Consider the following 17,500-nt stretch of genomic DNA (forward strand, 5'->3'; position numbering starts at 1 on the left):
CTTGGTTAATTTTTAATCTGAGGTTAGCGTTAATCGGCATTTGAACAACCACGCCCAGAATCTATACAAAGCTACAAGAATAATACCTGGCATGCAAAACGAACTGAATGTTGTTTTGGTCAAAAGAAAAGAAAAAACCGAGGCCTGTTTGTTACTGCTATTTATTTGTACACTCATCTTCTATCTTTCAGTTAGGAACATCACCCTTTCTATTAGAGACGTACTTCAGTTAGTTGCGTTGAAAGTACAACAATATTTGAATACGTACATGTATGTACTACAAAGAAGGTTTTGTTAGTATCTCCACTTATTTTTTTATTCTAATTGTGAGAAATACAAGTTTGATTCCCAATGCAAACTTCAATCTGCAATATAATCATGCCATGGTCTGTTTTAATTTCTAAGTCCCTATTTTCCCCTCCAAACCATGTGAAACAAAGCGTCCACTATCCCATCAATATTCAACTTTTTTTCTAACCAAATTTTGACATTTCATTTCCTATAATTAACAAACTGAATGAAACATAATATACCAGTATATCATATCCACTGCAATCATAATTGTTGGAAAATGGATCAACTACGAAATTAAAAAATGAAGTCTGAAATAACATAAGGCACTCTGGCAAATTTGAGTAACAGAGTCACGCTTGCTTTTCCTTCAATTCTGCCTGGACATTCCAATAATACAAAACTTGTAGCACTAGTGTAGCATTGAGTGATGTGGAAACAAGAAATGTCACAAGCATGACACTGTCACCAGTCTCCTGTATCGTGGTAAAGATGCGGGCCATGGCTCCGACGAATAACAACAGCACCATAATGAATGACAGCTGACCTGTATGACCATTCCGAAAATTTGTGACTATCTGCACAAGCTGTAACAGAAATGAAAACGATGAATAACTTGAACTATTTTAAATATTGTAATTTCTGGGAACACCCAGTTCTGTTGGTTGAACCATGAAGAGAGAATACCTTGGTCACAGTACTGTTACACGTACCAAAGGACAGGCAATTAAATCACTGATTGCACAACTTCCAAAGATAACTTTTTTTCCTACTATTAAAATTATAAAAATGCGATCAAATCTCAAGCAACACATTTCCCAACTATTGATGGTATATAATTATTATTACGCTTGATCGAAGGAGAACACGTCCTAATTTAGTTCAGATTGGGTGATTGTGTGGTCTTGCCAGAAGGAATCAATATTTTTCTCTGTAAGGGACACCAAAATAGCCACCCTGAAGATTCTTTTGTTGTTTGCTGGGGGCACCCTCGCATGGAACCCTACAGAAACACACAGGCTAAGAGACTGTCGAACGAACTTCAATAATCCGAGATTACTACTACCAGTAGTTATTATTATTATAATAATCACCATGGTGTAATGTGCCCACAAGAAAGATGATAACTTAAGGTACTTTTGTGGCATTGGGTGAAACCAGAAACCCATACGAGTTGAAACATGTAACACATGTTCACAGCTTCCGAATATTCAGTGCTAAACACCATATTTGGAAACTCCTTGCTCCAGTTAATTTCGCTCGAGAACATTGGTGGTATTGCGTCACACTGTTCTTGCGAACTGATTGGTTGAATGCTTGATCTCTCTTGTTGTTCCAAATATGGTACTTAGCAAATTGAATATTCAGAAGCTTGTTTCCCAGCACACAACGGGCCATTACACGTTTCAACCCTTATGGGTTTCTGGTGAAACTGAAAGGGCAACTGAAAAATCCTGAGCAGACTTCAAACCTATGACCTCTGTAACACAGGTTGGACTCTCAACTGAAAATCATTCCATACAAGGAATCTTGGGAATTAATAATCATTACATTATAAAATAATGATACAAAAAGTCAATAATATAATGTTATACCGAACACCCTATCTGTAAACTATAAACTCACTCGATAGCATTGTGTTTTACTCAGCTACTTAATCGGCAAACTCGCAAAAACTGGCTCGCTGTTCAACTCACAATTCACCATACAATTTTTCAATTTTTCCTTATTTGGAAACTGAAGCGCACGTGATCAATGTCACATAACAAAAAACGACTATGGGGGGAGGGCTAAGTCTATTACTCTCGCACAATGTTATGATCACAGTCCTTCAAGAATTGGTGGGCAAGACCTGGAGATTAAGCCCTGAACTTAACCCATTGACCTCTGGGAGTGAGACTTTACTGTCTAACGCCACATGATTCTACTCGTCAGCTTGGGGCACCCTAGGGCATTTGAGGTGTCAATGGGTTATTTAAGTTGAACAAAAATAAATTATGTTAAATTAGATGTCACTCACCCTACTAATCACTATAAATGCAACTTGCATTGAGGCTAGCTGAATGAGGACTGACATTGGCGTGATACCAGAAATTAGAGCGTAAACAATGCCGCCATAAAGGAGAGGGAACAAAACACAGAGTAGAACCTTGTTGGTGTAGTAAAAGTACACGACAACAAGAAAAGTCGTCTGGACTGACATGAAGAGACTTTCACCCCAGGAGCTGCAATATATAATGAAGAAATATAGAACCTTGGTCAGATGTTGCATGATTGTTGACGTGTGATCACAATCCTGTGCCTATTATTGATTATCATCACCTATCTTCCCTACAAATAAGTTAAAATACTGTTGTAAATGACTGACAATGTACTGGCACTAGTACATCCGGGAATGTGTAGTGGCGGGAAAGGAAAAAAGAATAACAGAGGATTTAATGATGAACATTGTGAGTGAGTTAACCCATAGTGTTCTCACCAAGGTCCCATGATTTATGAGTCAATGAGTCACGAGTCAATGAGACTCACAGTCAATATAGCAATAATTTATTGATTAAGCTTAAGCACTCGTTTCAGTGATTAGGCCTAAGCACTCTCTGAAATTTTAGCTTTCACTTTATGGGTTAGGTTAATTGCACTAACTCATTGACTCATAAATACTTGATACTCGTTCTCACCATGCTGTGCCCTTGCGGGATTCCCGCAAGAAAAATAGAAATGGCGCACTAAAAGCTATGCAAACACACCCACCTGGGTGCACAAGGATGCTATGAGCAAAACAGAGTTTTAGAAGCAAGTTAGCAGTTTTTTAATGGTCAAGCGAATACTCCAGCTCTTTGTTTCTTCCACTGAATGAAAGCAGCTAATCAAAGTATTCAAAGCCTTCAATTTATTTGACTTTTCCCTTCGTCAGTCACACGCGCGTAGCTTGACCACCATGTTGAATCAGTAGGTACTTTGTGTAACAATTTAAATGATTTCTTGTGCCCGCTGTTATTCGTGCCTCAGAAAAAAATAGTTCTTTCGCCCTAAAGTACCAAGGATTTAAGAAAGTGGAGAAGATCAAGGTAATGCTGGTGAAGAGGACAATGTAGCAAGCAAAGATCATAAAGCTGTTTCATTGAAGAAAGACCATGTTTTTCACAGTGCATGGCAGTTGCAATACACATGGCTTGCCTATGAAGCAGACAAAAAGATCATGACATATAAGATCAGTCTATAGGCAAACAAATCAAATATGTTTACAATATTGTCGAAGGGCCACCATTGCAAGGATTCCAAATTTGATGTGAACATGCCTTGATGAAATAGACAGAGAAATCACACAGAATGATTTCCACCCTGGTTATGAAGCGCAAGTAACTTTGTCCCACTTAAGCTCCTTGCAGGGCCCCTATTTTTCAGGAAAGAGGGCCCTGGGAATCCCTAAGACAAAATCCTGGTGAGAACACTGAACCCATTAAAACCTACATTACCAACCTATCATCGACAATCATGCAGCATTAGAGCAGGCCTTACTTATCTTGTTATTGCATGGAGCAGGATGGCTTTAACATTCAAAGCAACATTTAACTTTCAGTAAAAGTGAACATCTAAAAGAAAATTTAATCTGTCACAGTTTTTCCCTGAACATTCAAACCCAAGGGAAAAATATTAAGCATGACACATTTCACACAGAAGTCAGATAGTTTTTCCCTAGCTTGAAGTAATTAAAGACAGATTCTTTCAAACCTAAGATTAAAATTCATTTTGTTGATGATGACAGTCAGTTATTCTACTCAAACCAACTGCCAACTTCAAGTGATAGGGAGCTTAAGAAATGACAGTGGCGACGGCAATAAGAGTAATCTCAAAATATAAATTTGAGTTATTTTAAGCTCTTAATGACTATTTCAACCTTTTTAACATGACAAGGGTGTGGTAGTTCCTCAAAAATGACACTGGTCGGAACAGCACATGATTTAGGGGAGAAAATGAAAATTTATCCTCAAGTGCTGACGTTCTTCACAAAACCTAAAATTTGGGAAAGAAATGGACAAAAGTGAAAAATGCACGTGCAGGGTGTGCAAAGCTTTTGTTTTTGCCCACTGAAGATGCAAATTTGTGATGTTCTTATTGCCGTCGCCTTTGTTGTTGCTTAAGCTCCCTAATATTTTATTGAAACCCCTGATGAGAGTGTGAGCAAAATTTTCTTTGGAGTTGCGTTGTAAGTGGTTTTAACTTCTGAATTATTGGGTGAAATCCTTATGTATCTCCATTTAAGTTAAAGCTGCTGGCCAGTATATGTACTTTGTTCTGTTACAAAAGGTGGTATGAAAGGTTGAACTCTGTGGGTGAAATCCCTGACTGCAGTCACTTAAATAAAAGGTTCATTTCACTTAAATTTGGTACCTGAATGGAAAACCCTTGGCAGCACTATATGATGCAGTTGCAGTCAGGGCAGTCAGCTCAAGAAGAAATGACAGCAAGCTGAGACCCTCCACACTAGATGCCTGTATGATTTTGATTATCTGTGGTATCTTGACTGCAAGAAAAATAAATTGTGCTTTTGAAGGTAAAAAAAGCCACCAGAAAAACAGATATCATTTGCAAGAACCATGACATTCTCAAACTTGCAAAGGAAAAAAAGATTTCATCTCAAATAAAAGATTCAAGGCACATATTTCACCAATAATATTATTGTTGAACCAAATTAATGTTGCACAGTTCCATGTCTGGCTCATTATTAAAGATAATAGGGTATCACAAATATATTTCCCTAATTTTAAAGAATACAGTCACAATTATATTGTGTCATATATCTTAATTTACCCTGGGATTTTAGAGTAGCTTGGTGTAGCAAGTATCTCTGAGCATTTGCCCTCCCAACCATGATACACCACAGAAGACAGACCACAACACTGGGAACTACAAACGCAGCATGCTCAATTGATGAAAGCTAATAATTGATATCTATATCAATCAATATAATAGATAATAATTAATTGAGCAGAAAATGCTGCCTTTGTAATGACATCTGCAAAAGGTTAGACTCTCTAGTCTTCTCAGATAAGGACGATAAACCGTAGGCCTTGTCTCACAAGCCTTCAATGTTCATAATAATATTTAATATTTCTTAGGTGCAAATTAACATGTGAATATGATCAAATGCACCTAAGGAATTCATAATCCTGTGGGACGTAAAAGAACCCACACACTTGTCGCAAAGAGTGCGGCATGAATGGGGTTGTTCCATTTTTTATCCGCACCCCCCCCCCCCCCTCCCTAAGGATAGCTGAAATCTGTACCCTCAATTCTTTGTCGGCACCCTGTGAAAAATGAAATCCGAAGGGTTGACATTTCGTCGACACCTTTGAAAAAAATGTCTGAGGGGTCCAAATTTTGGCAGCTTCTTTGAAGAAAAAATCCGAAGCCACCATTGCAAAAACACGCCAACCTTAGTGGGCATGCGGATAAAAAATGGAACGACCCATGATATGCTAGAAAGATCCGTAAAATCTTCTTGATAAAGAGCGAACTTACTCATTGCAGAACCAACTACAATGCCATACCCCAATGTTTTGCTAATTGCGATCTTCAGGCAGGGAACTGCAAGGGAAAAAGATGGTACCGTAGCAAATGATCTTTTGACCTCGTAACAAGGTATTAAACTTCAGCCGCTGTGAATATTCAGATATTATGCTCAATCCAAAAATGCAAAGCATTTTAATCCTCATTCGTTTAATTTAAGTTTCACGTACCATCAAGAAAGTTAAGGTGGATGAAAAACTCATCGTGGCAAGATTTAGGAACGATCAAGAGAACCAAAGGAGTGAAGAAAAATTCGCCGACGGCCATCTTGGAATCCACGTCGAAACTCACCATCACCATTGTGTAAGCGTAATGATATTTCCATAAAACAGACATTCGTTCCCAGACTATCGGAGCGAATCGCTCTGACGAAGCGCTAACGCTTTTAGAATCTCTGTACGGTGGCCAATTTACATTATCAACTCCGTTGATAAAACCAAAATTTTTGTCTACTTCCCCACCGACGCAGCACCACAGTTTCTTAAGAAACTACCCCCTTCATTCATTTATCGGGTAGTACGATTCCCCAAAAAATTGCGGAAGCAAATGTTTCCTCGTTTGCGCGCCGTGGAAACATTTTGGGAAACAATGTTTTCTCGTTTTCGGGCGCCTTTAAAGCCTGGTTCGCACGTACGACGCAAATGCAAACGCAAGAATAGAAATTTTTATATTTCCTTGCGTTTGCATTTCACACGTGTGAGACAGGGAAACGCAAACGCAAGGTTAAAAAAACACACAGGTTCATTCTCGTCCACCATCTTGGAAAGAGGACTTGCTTGTCTTACTTCCCTAGCGTTTGCATTTAAGTAGTACGTGTGAACCAGGCTTAAGATTGTACAGTATAGGGCGCGAACATTTGCGCGTGTTTCTATGCTGTTAACAAGGAATATACTGGACAGAATTGAGAGTTCCTTGTATAAAACAAATATATCACCTAAAAGGTCGGACAATGAAATTTTGCAGAAACAACAAGTTTGGGTTTTATGAAGAATGTGACGGAATGGATGAAAAGTCCCACACCAAAACATCTCAAACTCAAAACAAAACAAAGCAATCAAAGATCTTGCAACATTAAATTTTAATAAATCTAAAACAAAGAATACAAAAATGCCTAGAAACGCGTGAATGTAAGAAAATTACAATCTCCGGAATAGAAAATTCGTATTTACAAAAGCGTGCAACGCCTTTCAGTAGGACGTAAAGCTACAAGGCTACATGTAATTTTCCCCACCAAAATCAATGGGGAAAAAATATATATATATAATTCCCTCCGAATTTGTGTTCTCGTTGTTGTATGATGAATACAAAGCTGATTCTCTACAGTAAGTACATGTACAAGGGCTAAACAAAACACACCAGTCTAGGGCAAACATCCGCCCTCGCGTACTGCATTGGTTCATGACAGAACCGTGACACTGTCACAGCTGCAGTTTTGAGCCTAGAGCAGGTTAACTATAATCTGATCTGCCATCACTCTTGCAGTATTGAATTAACGAAAAACTGACGCATGGGTGGGACTTAATTAGTAAAATATAAGCAATAAATCAAGATGACTGTTTTCCTTCCATTTGTCATCTATGATTCAATCCGTTTCCACTAGAAGGAGAAACCACTGAACAGTTTTGCGAGATTAACCTCTGAATAACCATTTGCATTAAGAACTTTGGCCACTGTCGAATGAACAAGTGTGTAAAATGGTTTTACTGAAGCTGAAAGAGACGAGAAAACTAAAGTGAGCGTAGAATCCACATCAAGCATTTTCAGCGAAGATAAAGGCACTAAAGACAAAAAAAGGAAAAAAATGCCGTTTATGCATTCGGTCTATGCGTTATAATTGTTGTTGAGGAACCAGTCTGCTCAAGTTCAATGAGTTAAGTCATACTTCACACAGAAGGAATCACCAGGAAGGATAACAAAACAAATCCCAAGGTTAATTTTAAAAAGCGACTTGAAACTTAACGTCCAAAACTCACGTGTCTTGTCATCTTTGGAGTTCCTGAGCGCGTAATCCAAGTCGAACAATCGGGAGTAGTACAAGAGCTGCGTGTAGAGAGCTGTGTCCGAGTACTGAAAGAAATAAGGAGGAAATAAACACAAGTATAATACTCCTCATGTGTACCCTTCAACTCTCATGACTTTTATGGGGCACCGGAACAAATCGGCCTCCTACGCTGACACTGTGTGCCTCATGACAAAAACACGAAGTGACTAATTTGTCTGTATGAGAGCATATGAAAAAGGAAAGGAAAGGAACAGTTACTTTATTAAAGTGTAGTCGTTCTCGCGCTGGAGCACCAATTTGGGAACACTGTAAACTGAAATAACAATTGACGCAAATCAATCCAAATCAAGTCAATGTTGATTTTGAGGTAGGGGGAAACCAGAGTACCTGGAGAAAAACCTCTCAGTGCAGAGTAGAGAACCAAGAAACTCAACTCACATATGACGCCGAGTCTGGGAATCGAACCGGGTCACATTGATGGTAGGCGAGTGCTCTCACCACTGCGCCATCCATGCACCCCAAAATGAGTTTTCCGTTATTTAATGGTAGTTTGTAGTGATTTAAGCAAACTGATATCTTGTGCAAGACTCGATACGCGCCCATAATACTCACCACAGAATGCAGATGGGCCCTGCAGCATGATGGACAAGTGGAAGCCCCGCGTTGACGAGTCAGAGGCACCTGACGAGTGAGGTAACCACAGGACGGGTCATCACATTTCTGCCATCCCTGTGGAAAAGAGATGAAGACACGTGAACTGATGAATAGATTCAAACAAATAAAAAAAAACTAATTCAAATACTTCAAAATTTGATTGTCACCAGGTAATACTCCTTTAAGTGTCTCCGCACGGCAACAGTCAGTTGGTTGGACACAGCGCCTGCGCTGTACAGGTTTTTACAATGGGGGCATATAGCATTCTCGCCACATGGGGTCGACTGAAAAACAAGAAAAGACAAGTGCGTCCTCTGTTACAGAACAAAACTTCACGGCACAAGCCCTTTATCAGGGAAAATCACTGAGAGAACTTTTAGAGGTTCATACATTGGAAATCGGAGCCACGCATCATATAGACCTTACTCCAAAATGGCCGTCATTTAAATATTCTTTTGTTTTTATTCAATTTAGCCCTTGATGCCTCGTTCTTGAGCTGAAAATTCAAAAGAATATTTTGCCTTGAACGAGGCATCAAGGTCTAATTTTGAATAAAAACAAAAGAATATCTAAATAGCGGCCATTTTCGAATAAGGTGTATGCACTTACGGAATTTTTAAACAGGATCTCCAGTATTGTTTCCCGTCCACAACTAGGAACTTTGCACTTCACTTGGAACAGTTCACAATCCTTGGGAGCAGAAAAAAGACATCATGAGCGGAAACCTTTTAACAAGCAAATTTCTTTAAGCGATTTCAATCGAGTGCCCTATGACCACAACTGAAACAAAAGTAGTTACTACGAAAGGGAGAAATGATCCTCGCTCTAATCTGCACAATTTAAGCAATTGTCTCATGTAGTCAGCTGAAAAATTTCAGGTGGCTCCCAAAAAGTAGTTGATCTAAACAATAAAAACAAGTCCAGACCGACCTTAAATCTTTCCTCGTCTGTCATCTGGGCCTGGCCACCAAGCATTGCATCATTTTCGTCATCTCCATGAGCAGAGTTGCCACGGTAACCAGATGGATCCAGCCCTGCGCAATGGTCATACGTTAGTAAAGCAACAGTCCGGTGGTCTGATGATGTATCAAAACACGTTTACTCACCAAGACACTGGGCGATATGTGCAGCATTCGTGCCGTCGATAGGGTCACACAAACGAGATACAACTGGATGAACCTGATTAGCAAGGTAGTATTTTACGTCTGTTGTTGTTATACGTCAAGGGAAACATTTGTAAAGGACAGTGGCTTTGTATCCCTTACTGATTTGTTTGCCTCAAGAAAACAAAAACAAAAAAAACCAACAACAACGCTTAGCACCCACGCCGCCCGAAAATTACGCCAGAACTGCCCAAAGTTGCTCTACAGTTCCGAAAATCCCCAAAATGTTCAAATATCTAAAACCGCGCAGTTACTAGGGCCTCCATTTAGATGAAGTTAGCTTGGTAGAAATGCCGAATAAATCTTATTATCTCTTTTTGTCTCCGTTTTCATGCTGAAAAAAATGTAAAAACGAAACTGATAGAGCTTTGGCTTTCATGAAAGCTGTAAACTCATCTCTGTTAAAACCTCATGGTCTTACAAAGAGACGCTTGCTTCATTATTTAACAAACCAGTTTTAAAAACATGCGAACCAATTCTTCGCCTGATAACAGGAAAGGCATTCTTTTATTAATGTTGAAAGGATACCAATCTTTAGTGTCTCCGACTTGCAAAACTCGTCCGGATGATAGGCTCGCTGCGTAGCAGCTAGAGTGGAACTGTCCTAAAATAACCAAATCTGAACTGACATTTTGCCAACCACCTGGCCCTAAAGTTCTCCAAAGGGCCGCTAAATATTTACGATCGACTAATTGACTACTTCAGTTCACCAAGCCATAAACAGACAAGCAATCAATGCAATAAACCTATCAACGCAGGACCTGCATTGATAGCAGTTTTTCTAAACTGACGCAGTCATCCTAGGTAAACATGTTCTTTCATTATTTGAAATTACTATGACGCCATATGTTTATTAGGGGAATTCTTTGCATAAATAGTTATCCAGTTTGGTGAAGCATGGCTCTATCACAACATCGCGGGCTTTCCAAAGGTAATTTTGTTGATGCCATTCTACTTACATCACAAATGACGTAGGGGATGGTGTCACCAGCGTTAACTTTCCTTCCTTTACTGAGCAAGCGCAGGCCAACGTTAACGTGAGGCAGCGATTTCTTGTCCGGGTAGTCATGGGGGGATTTTGTCAATTGCTAAAAAAGAAACAACAAAAATTAGTCAGGTTATTTTATCGTCATTTTTCTTGATTCAAGACAAATCCATGCCAAACCTTGTTGATGACGAATTTCTGCAGGTCTATTTTCCCCTCAGAGACTTTTTCTCCAACTAAAAAAAGGAATGAAATTATTGAGCTGATAATAACTCAGCGATAAAATACGGCAAGTGAATGAAGGCATGTCCGCAATAAATCTGCAAGCGAGTACCATTAGCCATCATACCTGACATTAGATAGTCATGGATGTTTTCCACAATCGATTCTCGTGCTTGTGAAGAGAGAATTTGTGCCAGCACATAGCTACGAATAACAGTAAAAATTAACACCTTTAGGTTAACTTTGTTTAAACAGCAGGTAGATGTCTCCAACTTCTCCTTTTTACTAATTCGCCTGTGTTCGCGTGTTCGTTTGTTTGTTCTCGCGTTTCAGATTCGCAAAACTTGTTTCTTGCTTTCGTTTGTCCATTTTAACCAGTGCACTATTTTTGAGGGGTCCGATTTTTGTCTTGATTGTTTACATATTTTATCCTCCACTTTGTCATTTCCTTTCGTTCGAGTTCATTAGCACTTACAGTCATTGGATTCGCTCGCCTATTTAGGGGACACTGAAAAACGCAGACTGTGCAGACCGTCTGTAAAATGAAAATTCGTTTAGCCTGAATTAGGCCTAAATAACATTTTTAGCTCTCAATAATAGTGAGGGTAACGCCATATTTTACCCCTGGTCTGCAGTCTGCGTTTTGGCGTGACCGCCTATTTAGTGTTATTATATAAATAAACTGAAAGAGGGAGATTGGAATATTTGAAGTGACGACCAAATCCGATGTTCCCCAAGGATTATATGACTACAACCGAAGGTTCTTGTAAACTTCTGGGATAACGCTACGAAGTGCATGAGTGTATGGAAATCGGCCAATACGATTATATCGTCTAGAACGTTTGATTTTTTTCTGTATCTTAATAAAAAGCTTACTACTAATGTAAATAGCAAAGTCCGTACTTCCCGGCATCCTTCGCAAGGTCGCACCAGTCCCTTCTCACAATGTCTAAGCCCTTCATTTCCTTCACTTCATTCAACGTTCCTGAAAAAAAAGGGGAACTTTTGTTGTTCCTATACATAAAATACAGTAGAAATCCATAACAATCCTCAAATTCTATAGGAGAAATAAATTACCATCTTCGTTTTCGGAGATACTGATGGCAGCGTACCTTGAGGTAGAAAGAAAAGGCACCAGACAATTATTATTCAACAACAATTTCTGCTGACAATGATTGGGCTACAGACGGGAAAAAGTCGGCAAGCGGACAAGCAAACAAGTGGATATGGATTTCAAATTGAGCTCCTTATCAAATTAAATTGGCTCAAATATTGGTTGGCAGTGAAAGGAGACTTCCTGGGCAGAGTAGGTAAAGTCTGAATACGAGCCAAGTGCATGAGTGTATGGAAATCGGAGCTTATCCCGGTTTCCATGGCATGAAGCGACTAGGAGTATTTCTACTTCCCCCTGGATGGGATGCCACTCCATCGCAAGGTTACCCCAGCATTTCTCCGGTGCCCATTTATACACCTGGGTGGAGAGAGGCATGGTGGGAAAAAAGTGTCTTGCCCAAGGACACAACACAATGTCCCCGGCCAGGACCCGAACCCGGACCACTAGAACCGGAGTCGAGCGCACTAACCATGAGGCCACCGCGCCTCCCAGTCCTGGGCAGAGTACAGAACCAACAATCTCAAACTGGTGTTCTCACCACGAAGCCATTCCCTCCCCTCAAATAAAGCAAAAACATAAAAAAAACTGGAAGATCAGAATTACTTCAACTTACTTCTTTTTCTTTAGCAGAAGCATAGACTTAAAAATCCCATCTATGTCAATCTCTAGCAATCGGTAAAGCTTGTTCACCTCCCCTTTTACCTAAAGTAAAATAAAACAAAAGGGCTCGACTGTGCATCCTTAAAGCAGAAGTTTCAGGTACTCTGGATACACTGTCTGCTCTGCCGGCTTTGCTCCGAAAGAAAGCCTCAGACCTCCCAAAAGACAGACGTGGAAAAGTGAATATCGTACATAAAAACCAAGAAACTATTGTGGCTCATCAGCTTACGACATGCAAACCGGTGATTAGCGCGGGGAAAAGCGTGCGAACGAGGCTCAAGCGCGTTTCATATAGTTTTTGATTGGTTTAGAGAGTTCCATGACTTCGTTGAAACATCATTAAGAGGAACAGCGGGTGATCCGACGCAAATTCCTTCTTCTTACATATACATGTCTAAAAGTTCCAAACTATGGTATTTAGCCATACGCTATTTCTACAAAACGAACCGACGATCAACTTTGGAAACTGGATGACTTATACGTTGGATCTCATGAAATGGCAAACATAGTACATGTACACGCTTTGCCTGCGGTTCACGACGCAAAGGCATACAATCGAAGCATCAACCTTCTGAAAACACGGACCTTGTTTCCAATCTTGCGAACTTCACCAATATCGTTGCTGTTGGTATTAATCATAATGGAATCCGTGTCACCGTAGATAACATCAAGTCCCAACTAAAAAATAACAAAACCATGCCAGTTTGCATGAACATTTAGTGTAGACAACTGAGTTAACTGCGCAGTCTTTACATCAGGAAATACCAAACGTTAAACGGGAACCTCCACTCCGACTAATGAATAATTTTAAACCGAAAAAAATAATGCTTGCAATCAAATTTGATCGACAATTTTCTTTCAAAAAAGTGTTCGTATCGATAAAAACGAATTTTAGATTCACTTATTTTCACTTACAAATTTCCCGGCGGCGCCATCTTGAATAATTGTGACGTGTCGCGGTTCCCTTTTGTTGAAACAGTAGGGCAACCACGACACGTCACAATTATTCAAGATGGTGGCGCTCCGGAAATTTGAAAACCAAAACGAGCGTTTTTGAAATTTCTTTATTTCAGATACATACGCATTCATTGGAAAAATTGGGAACAATGTTTATTGTAAAAATGATGTTCTGTGGTTTAAAGTTATTTTATTGTTTTAGTGGAGGTCCCTTTAAGTTTAACGTGATACATTGAAACAATATGATTGGTCAATAAGCTATTTTCGAGTTCATGCCTGCCTCATCATCAAAGCGAGTCTAAGTACGACGTTTTTGTTATGAAAATTAGTTTTCATTCATATGTAAAGTAGAACTAATTACCATTACAAAAACTTCGCACTTAGACTCGCTTTGAAGAGGAGGCGGACTTGAACTCGGAAATGGCCTATTGATTGACAAAGAAAAGAGGACCTCACAAAGGAGATAACTTTTTCTTCTGACAAGTAAAAGAGCTAGAGTCAACAAGTCCCGGGTATATATCTTACCAGTCACCAGCAGGAATACAAAGGACTGAATTGAGTACGAGCTCGAGAGAAAGCCTACAATATTTGTTGAAAGTTATTTAAGAATTATTCTGCTTTGGATATGAGATGATAGCTACGCGCCTTGTTGGCTGGCTGTAATCATCTCATAACCAACAAGCAACGAGTGGAAAGTGGAATTAGTAAAAATGCTTATAAAATTATGGATAAATGTTCCCTATTTTATTTGTACAACAAAAAATCCGATGCTTACTAATATTTCTAGAGCATGGCATCTGAATAGCTCATATACCATGATGGCTAAGCCAATCAAAACTCTAGAATTGCATTATCCAATGATCTAGTTTTTAATAATAAGCGTTATAATATATCGTACGGACGTTTATTGCGACTTCAGATCGTAAGATGGTAAAGGTTCTCCAATAACGTCCCAAATAACCTTAGTCGGAGCGGTTTTCAATTGAGTGTCGAAAGTAATGGACCTCTTTAGCTTGTACGTTTTGTTTTCCCATTTCAGACCACGTGATGTTACTCTAGGGAACGGTTTCTCTCAAATGTGGTCTTATGCACGTGCATATGTATGCATAACTCATGAAAAACAAAAGGAAAATTCCCTTGGGAATATCACGTGGTCTGAAATGGGAAAACAAAACGTACAAGCTAAAGAGGTCCATTGGTTTTGCATTACTTCACTCAGTGATTGGTTCAAAGTTCTCGCGCTATTTTCTCAACCAATGAGAAGTGAAACCAAAACCAATCGTGGCTCGCGCGTGTTCATTTTCCTGCGCTTTGTGTCGGTTACGTGTAATTACTTCGAGTTTTGATTGGTTTACTGGATTGTCTCCATACTTTTTGATTGGCCAAAGTAATTACTTTAGTTGTGGATTTACGACACTGAAACTCGCTCTAACACTACCTGTTCAAAATAGCTTAACTTCAAATAAATTCAGATGTCAAGTATTTCATTCTTAAGTCTAATTATAAAGTTCTTACGTTTTGGACAAGTTCCTTTGTTTTCATCAAGATCTGCAAGGAGGAAACAAGGAAGACAGAGTGAAGAATGTTTAAATACCTAATTGCGCCATACTAACAGGTCACATGCGCGCTTGTAACCAAAAGACTGCGTGATAAATAGTGGGTGGGAGGCAATCAATCGCAAGGAAGACAAAGTGAGAGTGAAGACTGTTTTATTACCTAATTGTGCCATACTAACAGGTCAGATGCACACATTTAACCAGAAAAGACTTGGTGATAAATTAGAGGGGATGGGGCTCAATCTGAAGTCCAAACGCAGATAAAAAACCAATGTTAACCACTTTCGAATGTTCCAGACCTCCTTTCGACAAAAGAAAATTTTATACCTTTAAAATTACCAACAAACGTCCCCTGCTGACAGATTATCCGTGGAGCACTTATAAAAAAACTTTTGCCAGTGTTTTTGTTACTGACAAGACGCAAAACGCAACGAGTTGATTATTTCAATTCAGTTTTGTTCGAGTTTAACGATTTGCGAGTATGTGAGGGTTGTTTCTTGTTCCAAACTCTGTGGAGGAAGCAAAAGTCAACTCCCTTCTAGGACGTTCTGGAGCTAAAACGATTGTCGAAAACGTGATTAAAAGTTAGACTGAGATATCACCAAGAAAGTATTTAGAAAAAAGAAAAAAAATGAGGAAAAAATACAAGACCGCGGCGTTGGGTCTATTCTCTTCGTAGTCTGGGCGAATTGAGAGTATATCTGACTCAACACAAAATACATAACCAGCCGCCCACTAAAACAAACACTGACTTGACACAAACTAAGCAAAATCACCTCAAAGAATTTGAATAAGAATGAAGTTGCCAGTTCAAAGATTTTACTAGAGCCAATGTCTTTTAATTTGCGTGTAATACACTTCGCCGAGCAAAACTGAAAAACCAAACACTATCAACGGATCATATAGTACACGGACAATAATCATATAATAAGAAAATTGGTGGTTGTTTTTCTTTTTGAAAGCGTGATCTCTTGAACTAAATTAATGTATTCATGAAATCCTTTGGTTAGAATCGCCTTGACAATAACGGAATGTGAAAAAGTCCTTGGGCACGTAATTAACTTTTAATTACGACGTATTGGGATATTGGTCCAGAGTAATCACACGGAAATTAAGAATTGCATAATTACCCTTTATACTTAATCCCTTTGAATCTGGTCGTTGACAAAATGTGTCTTGGAGGATGACGCGAGCTAAAGCAGTTCATCCTCGTGTAAACAAGTTGATTGATAGAGAAAGAAGAAAAAATTGACTACTGGAAATGCTGCAACGTCGCTATACCTCGATAGCGGAGGAACCGGAGAGCGAGAACAATTCGATGGAAGGCAAGAAAAACGGTGAGTAACAAGGATGAAAAAACACGCTAGCCAATCGCAAAAGAAAGCTTCATTTTAAAAGTTTCAGTGAAAACTTATTAGATTTATGGAATGACTGACTCGCACTCTTCGCCAAGTGAAACCATAAGGTAGATGTTTTTTTGCCAAGAAAAGGAAACAGAATCATCACCTAGGAACTGAATATATTTCTTTCTGTTTTCGAAACATGATATCAAGTGATATAAATGCAAAATTGTAAAATAGGAGACAACTAACGGGATCAAAGCGAAAGACACCTTCAATAAAAAACAAAGGTTGATCAGTAGATGCTTAAGAATTTAACCGCTTGGAGCTTTCCTGTATGTAGAGCTATTTCGTTAAGCTGTATAAACTACGGGTAAAATCAAGAAGAGTGTGACCTGCAGTACCTCCTATGATGTTTCTTGCAAATACAGTACATCGAAATAAAACAGAGAATTAGTCCAGTACTTTTTGTGGAAACAAAGCATCAATTTGCTCATTCAAATATCCAAGAACCCTTATATCCCTTAAACACTTGTGGTGGCAATGAGCTGTGGCGGTGTTTTGCACACAAAATCTTAAGAGCAAAAAATTTGCTTTTTGTAAAAGCCTCGCCATTGCCAGAGGCGAAAGGCTTTCCAATTTTTATGTTTTTATTTCTTAGTGTTTTCTCGGCTCCGAATATAAGTTTCTAGTGTCTAACCTGTGTAACCCTGTCTAAACCTTGGGCATCCTAATAATTCGAGTGCCAGTGATGAAATGTAATCATTTGCTTTATTGCTTTCGGTTTTTGAAACAGGAACAAATGACAAAGTTCCCATGGTCAGATCAAACAACAATAGCAGGTCGTCCAGCCGACGTTCGCCAAGAAGTGCCCGAGTCTCGTCTTCGGAACCCACCGAGGACGGCGATCTGGAAAGTGATCGGCTTTCGTTTTCTGACGACGATTACGTCTATAGTGAAGAAGTGGAGACCAAGTCTTTAAAAA

General features: G+C 39.2%; 3 protein-coding genes across 3 annotated transcripts in view; 1 reads left to right on the forward strand and 2 right to left on the reverse strand.

The window, feature by feature from the left end:
* Window positions 1-144: 144 nt before the first annotated feature.
* On the reverse strand, window positions 145-6,177 carry LOC138028282 (mannose-P-dolichol utilization defect 1 protein-like). Its single transcript, XM_068875760.1, has 5 exons — window positions 6,033-6,177; window positions 5,815-5,880; window positions 4,684-4,816; window positions 2,312-2,516; window positions 145-878 (listed from the first exon to the last, which is right to left on the reverse strand). The coding sequence occupies exons 1-5, from the start codon at window positions 6,160-6,162 to the stop codon at window positions 645-647; spliced, it is 768 nt and encodes a 255-aa protein (XP_068731861.1). The 5' UTR covers window positions 6,163-6,177; the 3' UTR covers window positions 145-644.
* Window positions 6,178-6,923: 746 nt separating this feature from the next.
* Window positions 6,924-17,500, reverse strand: part of LOC138029199 (DNA polymerase alpha catalytic subunit-like) — a 44,165-nt gene continuing 33,588 nt past the window's right edge. The window contains exons 45-60 of the mRNA XM_068876904.1: window positions 15,135-15,167; window positions 13,248-13,340; window positions 12,616-12,704; window positions 11,966-12,000; window positions 11,792-11,873; window positions 11,016-11,092; window positions 10,847-10,902; window positions 10,641-10,769; window positions 10,210-10,285; window positions 9,625-9,723; window positions 9,449-9,552; window positions 9,128-9,208; window positions 8,686-8,802; window positions 8,477-8,593; window positions 7,836-7,929; window positions 6,924-7,571 (exon numbers count right to left, since the gene is read on the reverse strand). Coding sequence (XP_068733005.1) covers window positions 7,459-7,571; window positions 7,836-7,929; window positions 8,477-8,593; window positions 8,686-8,802; window positions 9,128-9,208; window positions 9,449-9,552; window positions 9,625-9,723; window positions 10,210-10,285; window positions 10,641-10,769; window positions 10,847-10,902; window positions 11,016-11,092; window positions 11,792-11,873; window positions 11,966-12,000; window positions 12,616-12,704; window positions 13,248-13,340; window positions 15,135-15,167 — 1,395 coding nt within the window. The 3' untranslated portion in view covers window positions 6,924-7,458. The remainder of the gene's footprint in view (window positions 7,572-7,835; window positions 7,930-8,476; window positions 8,594-8,685; window positions 8,803-9,127; window positions 9,209-9,448; window positions 9,553-9,624; window positions 9,724-10,209; window positions 10,286-10,640; window positions 10,770-10,846; window positions 10,903-11,015; window positions 11,093-11,791; window positions 11,874-11,965; window positions 12,001-12,615; window positions 12,705-13,247; window positions 13,341-15,134; window positions 15,168-17,500) is intronic.
* Window positions 16,210-17,500, forward strand: part of LOC138028664 (uncharacterized) — a 2,732-nt gene continuing 1,441 nt past the window's right edge. The window contains exons 1-2 of the mRNA XM_068876265.1: window positions 16,210-16,512; window positions 17,312-17,500. The exon at window positions 17,312-17,500 is cut by the window's right edge and continues 243 nt beyond it. Coding sequence (XP_068732366.1) covers window positions 16,437-16,512; window positions 17,312-17,500 — 265 coding nt within the window. The 5' untranslated portion in view covers window positions 16,210-16,436. The remainder of the gene's footprint in view (window positions 16,513-17,311) is intronic.

Source organism: Montipora capricornis, chromosome 13 (genome assembly GCF_036669925.1).
Source record: "Montipora capricornis isolate CH-2021 chromosome 13, ASM3666992v2, whole genome shotgun sequence".
NCBI lineage: Eukaryota > Metazoa > Cnidaria > Anthozoa > Scleractinia > Acroporidae > Montipora > Montipora capricornis.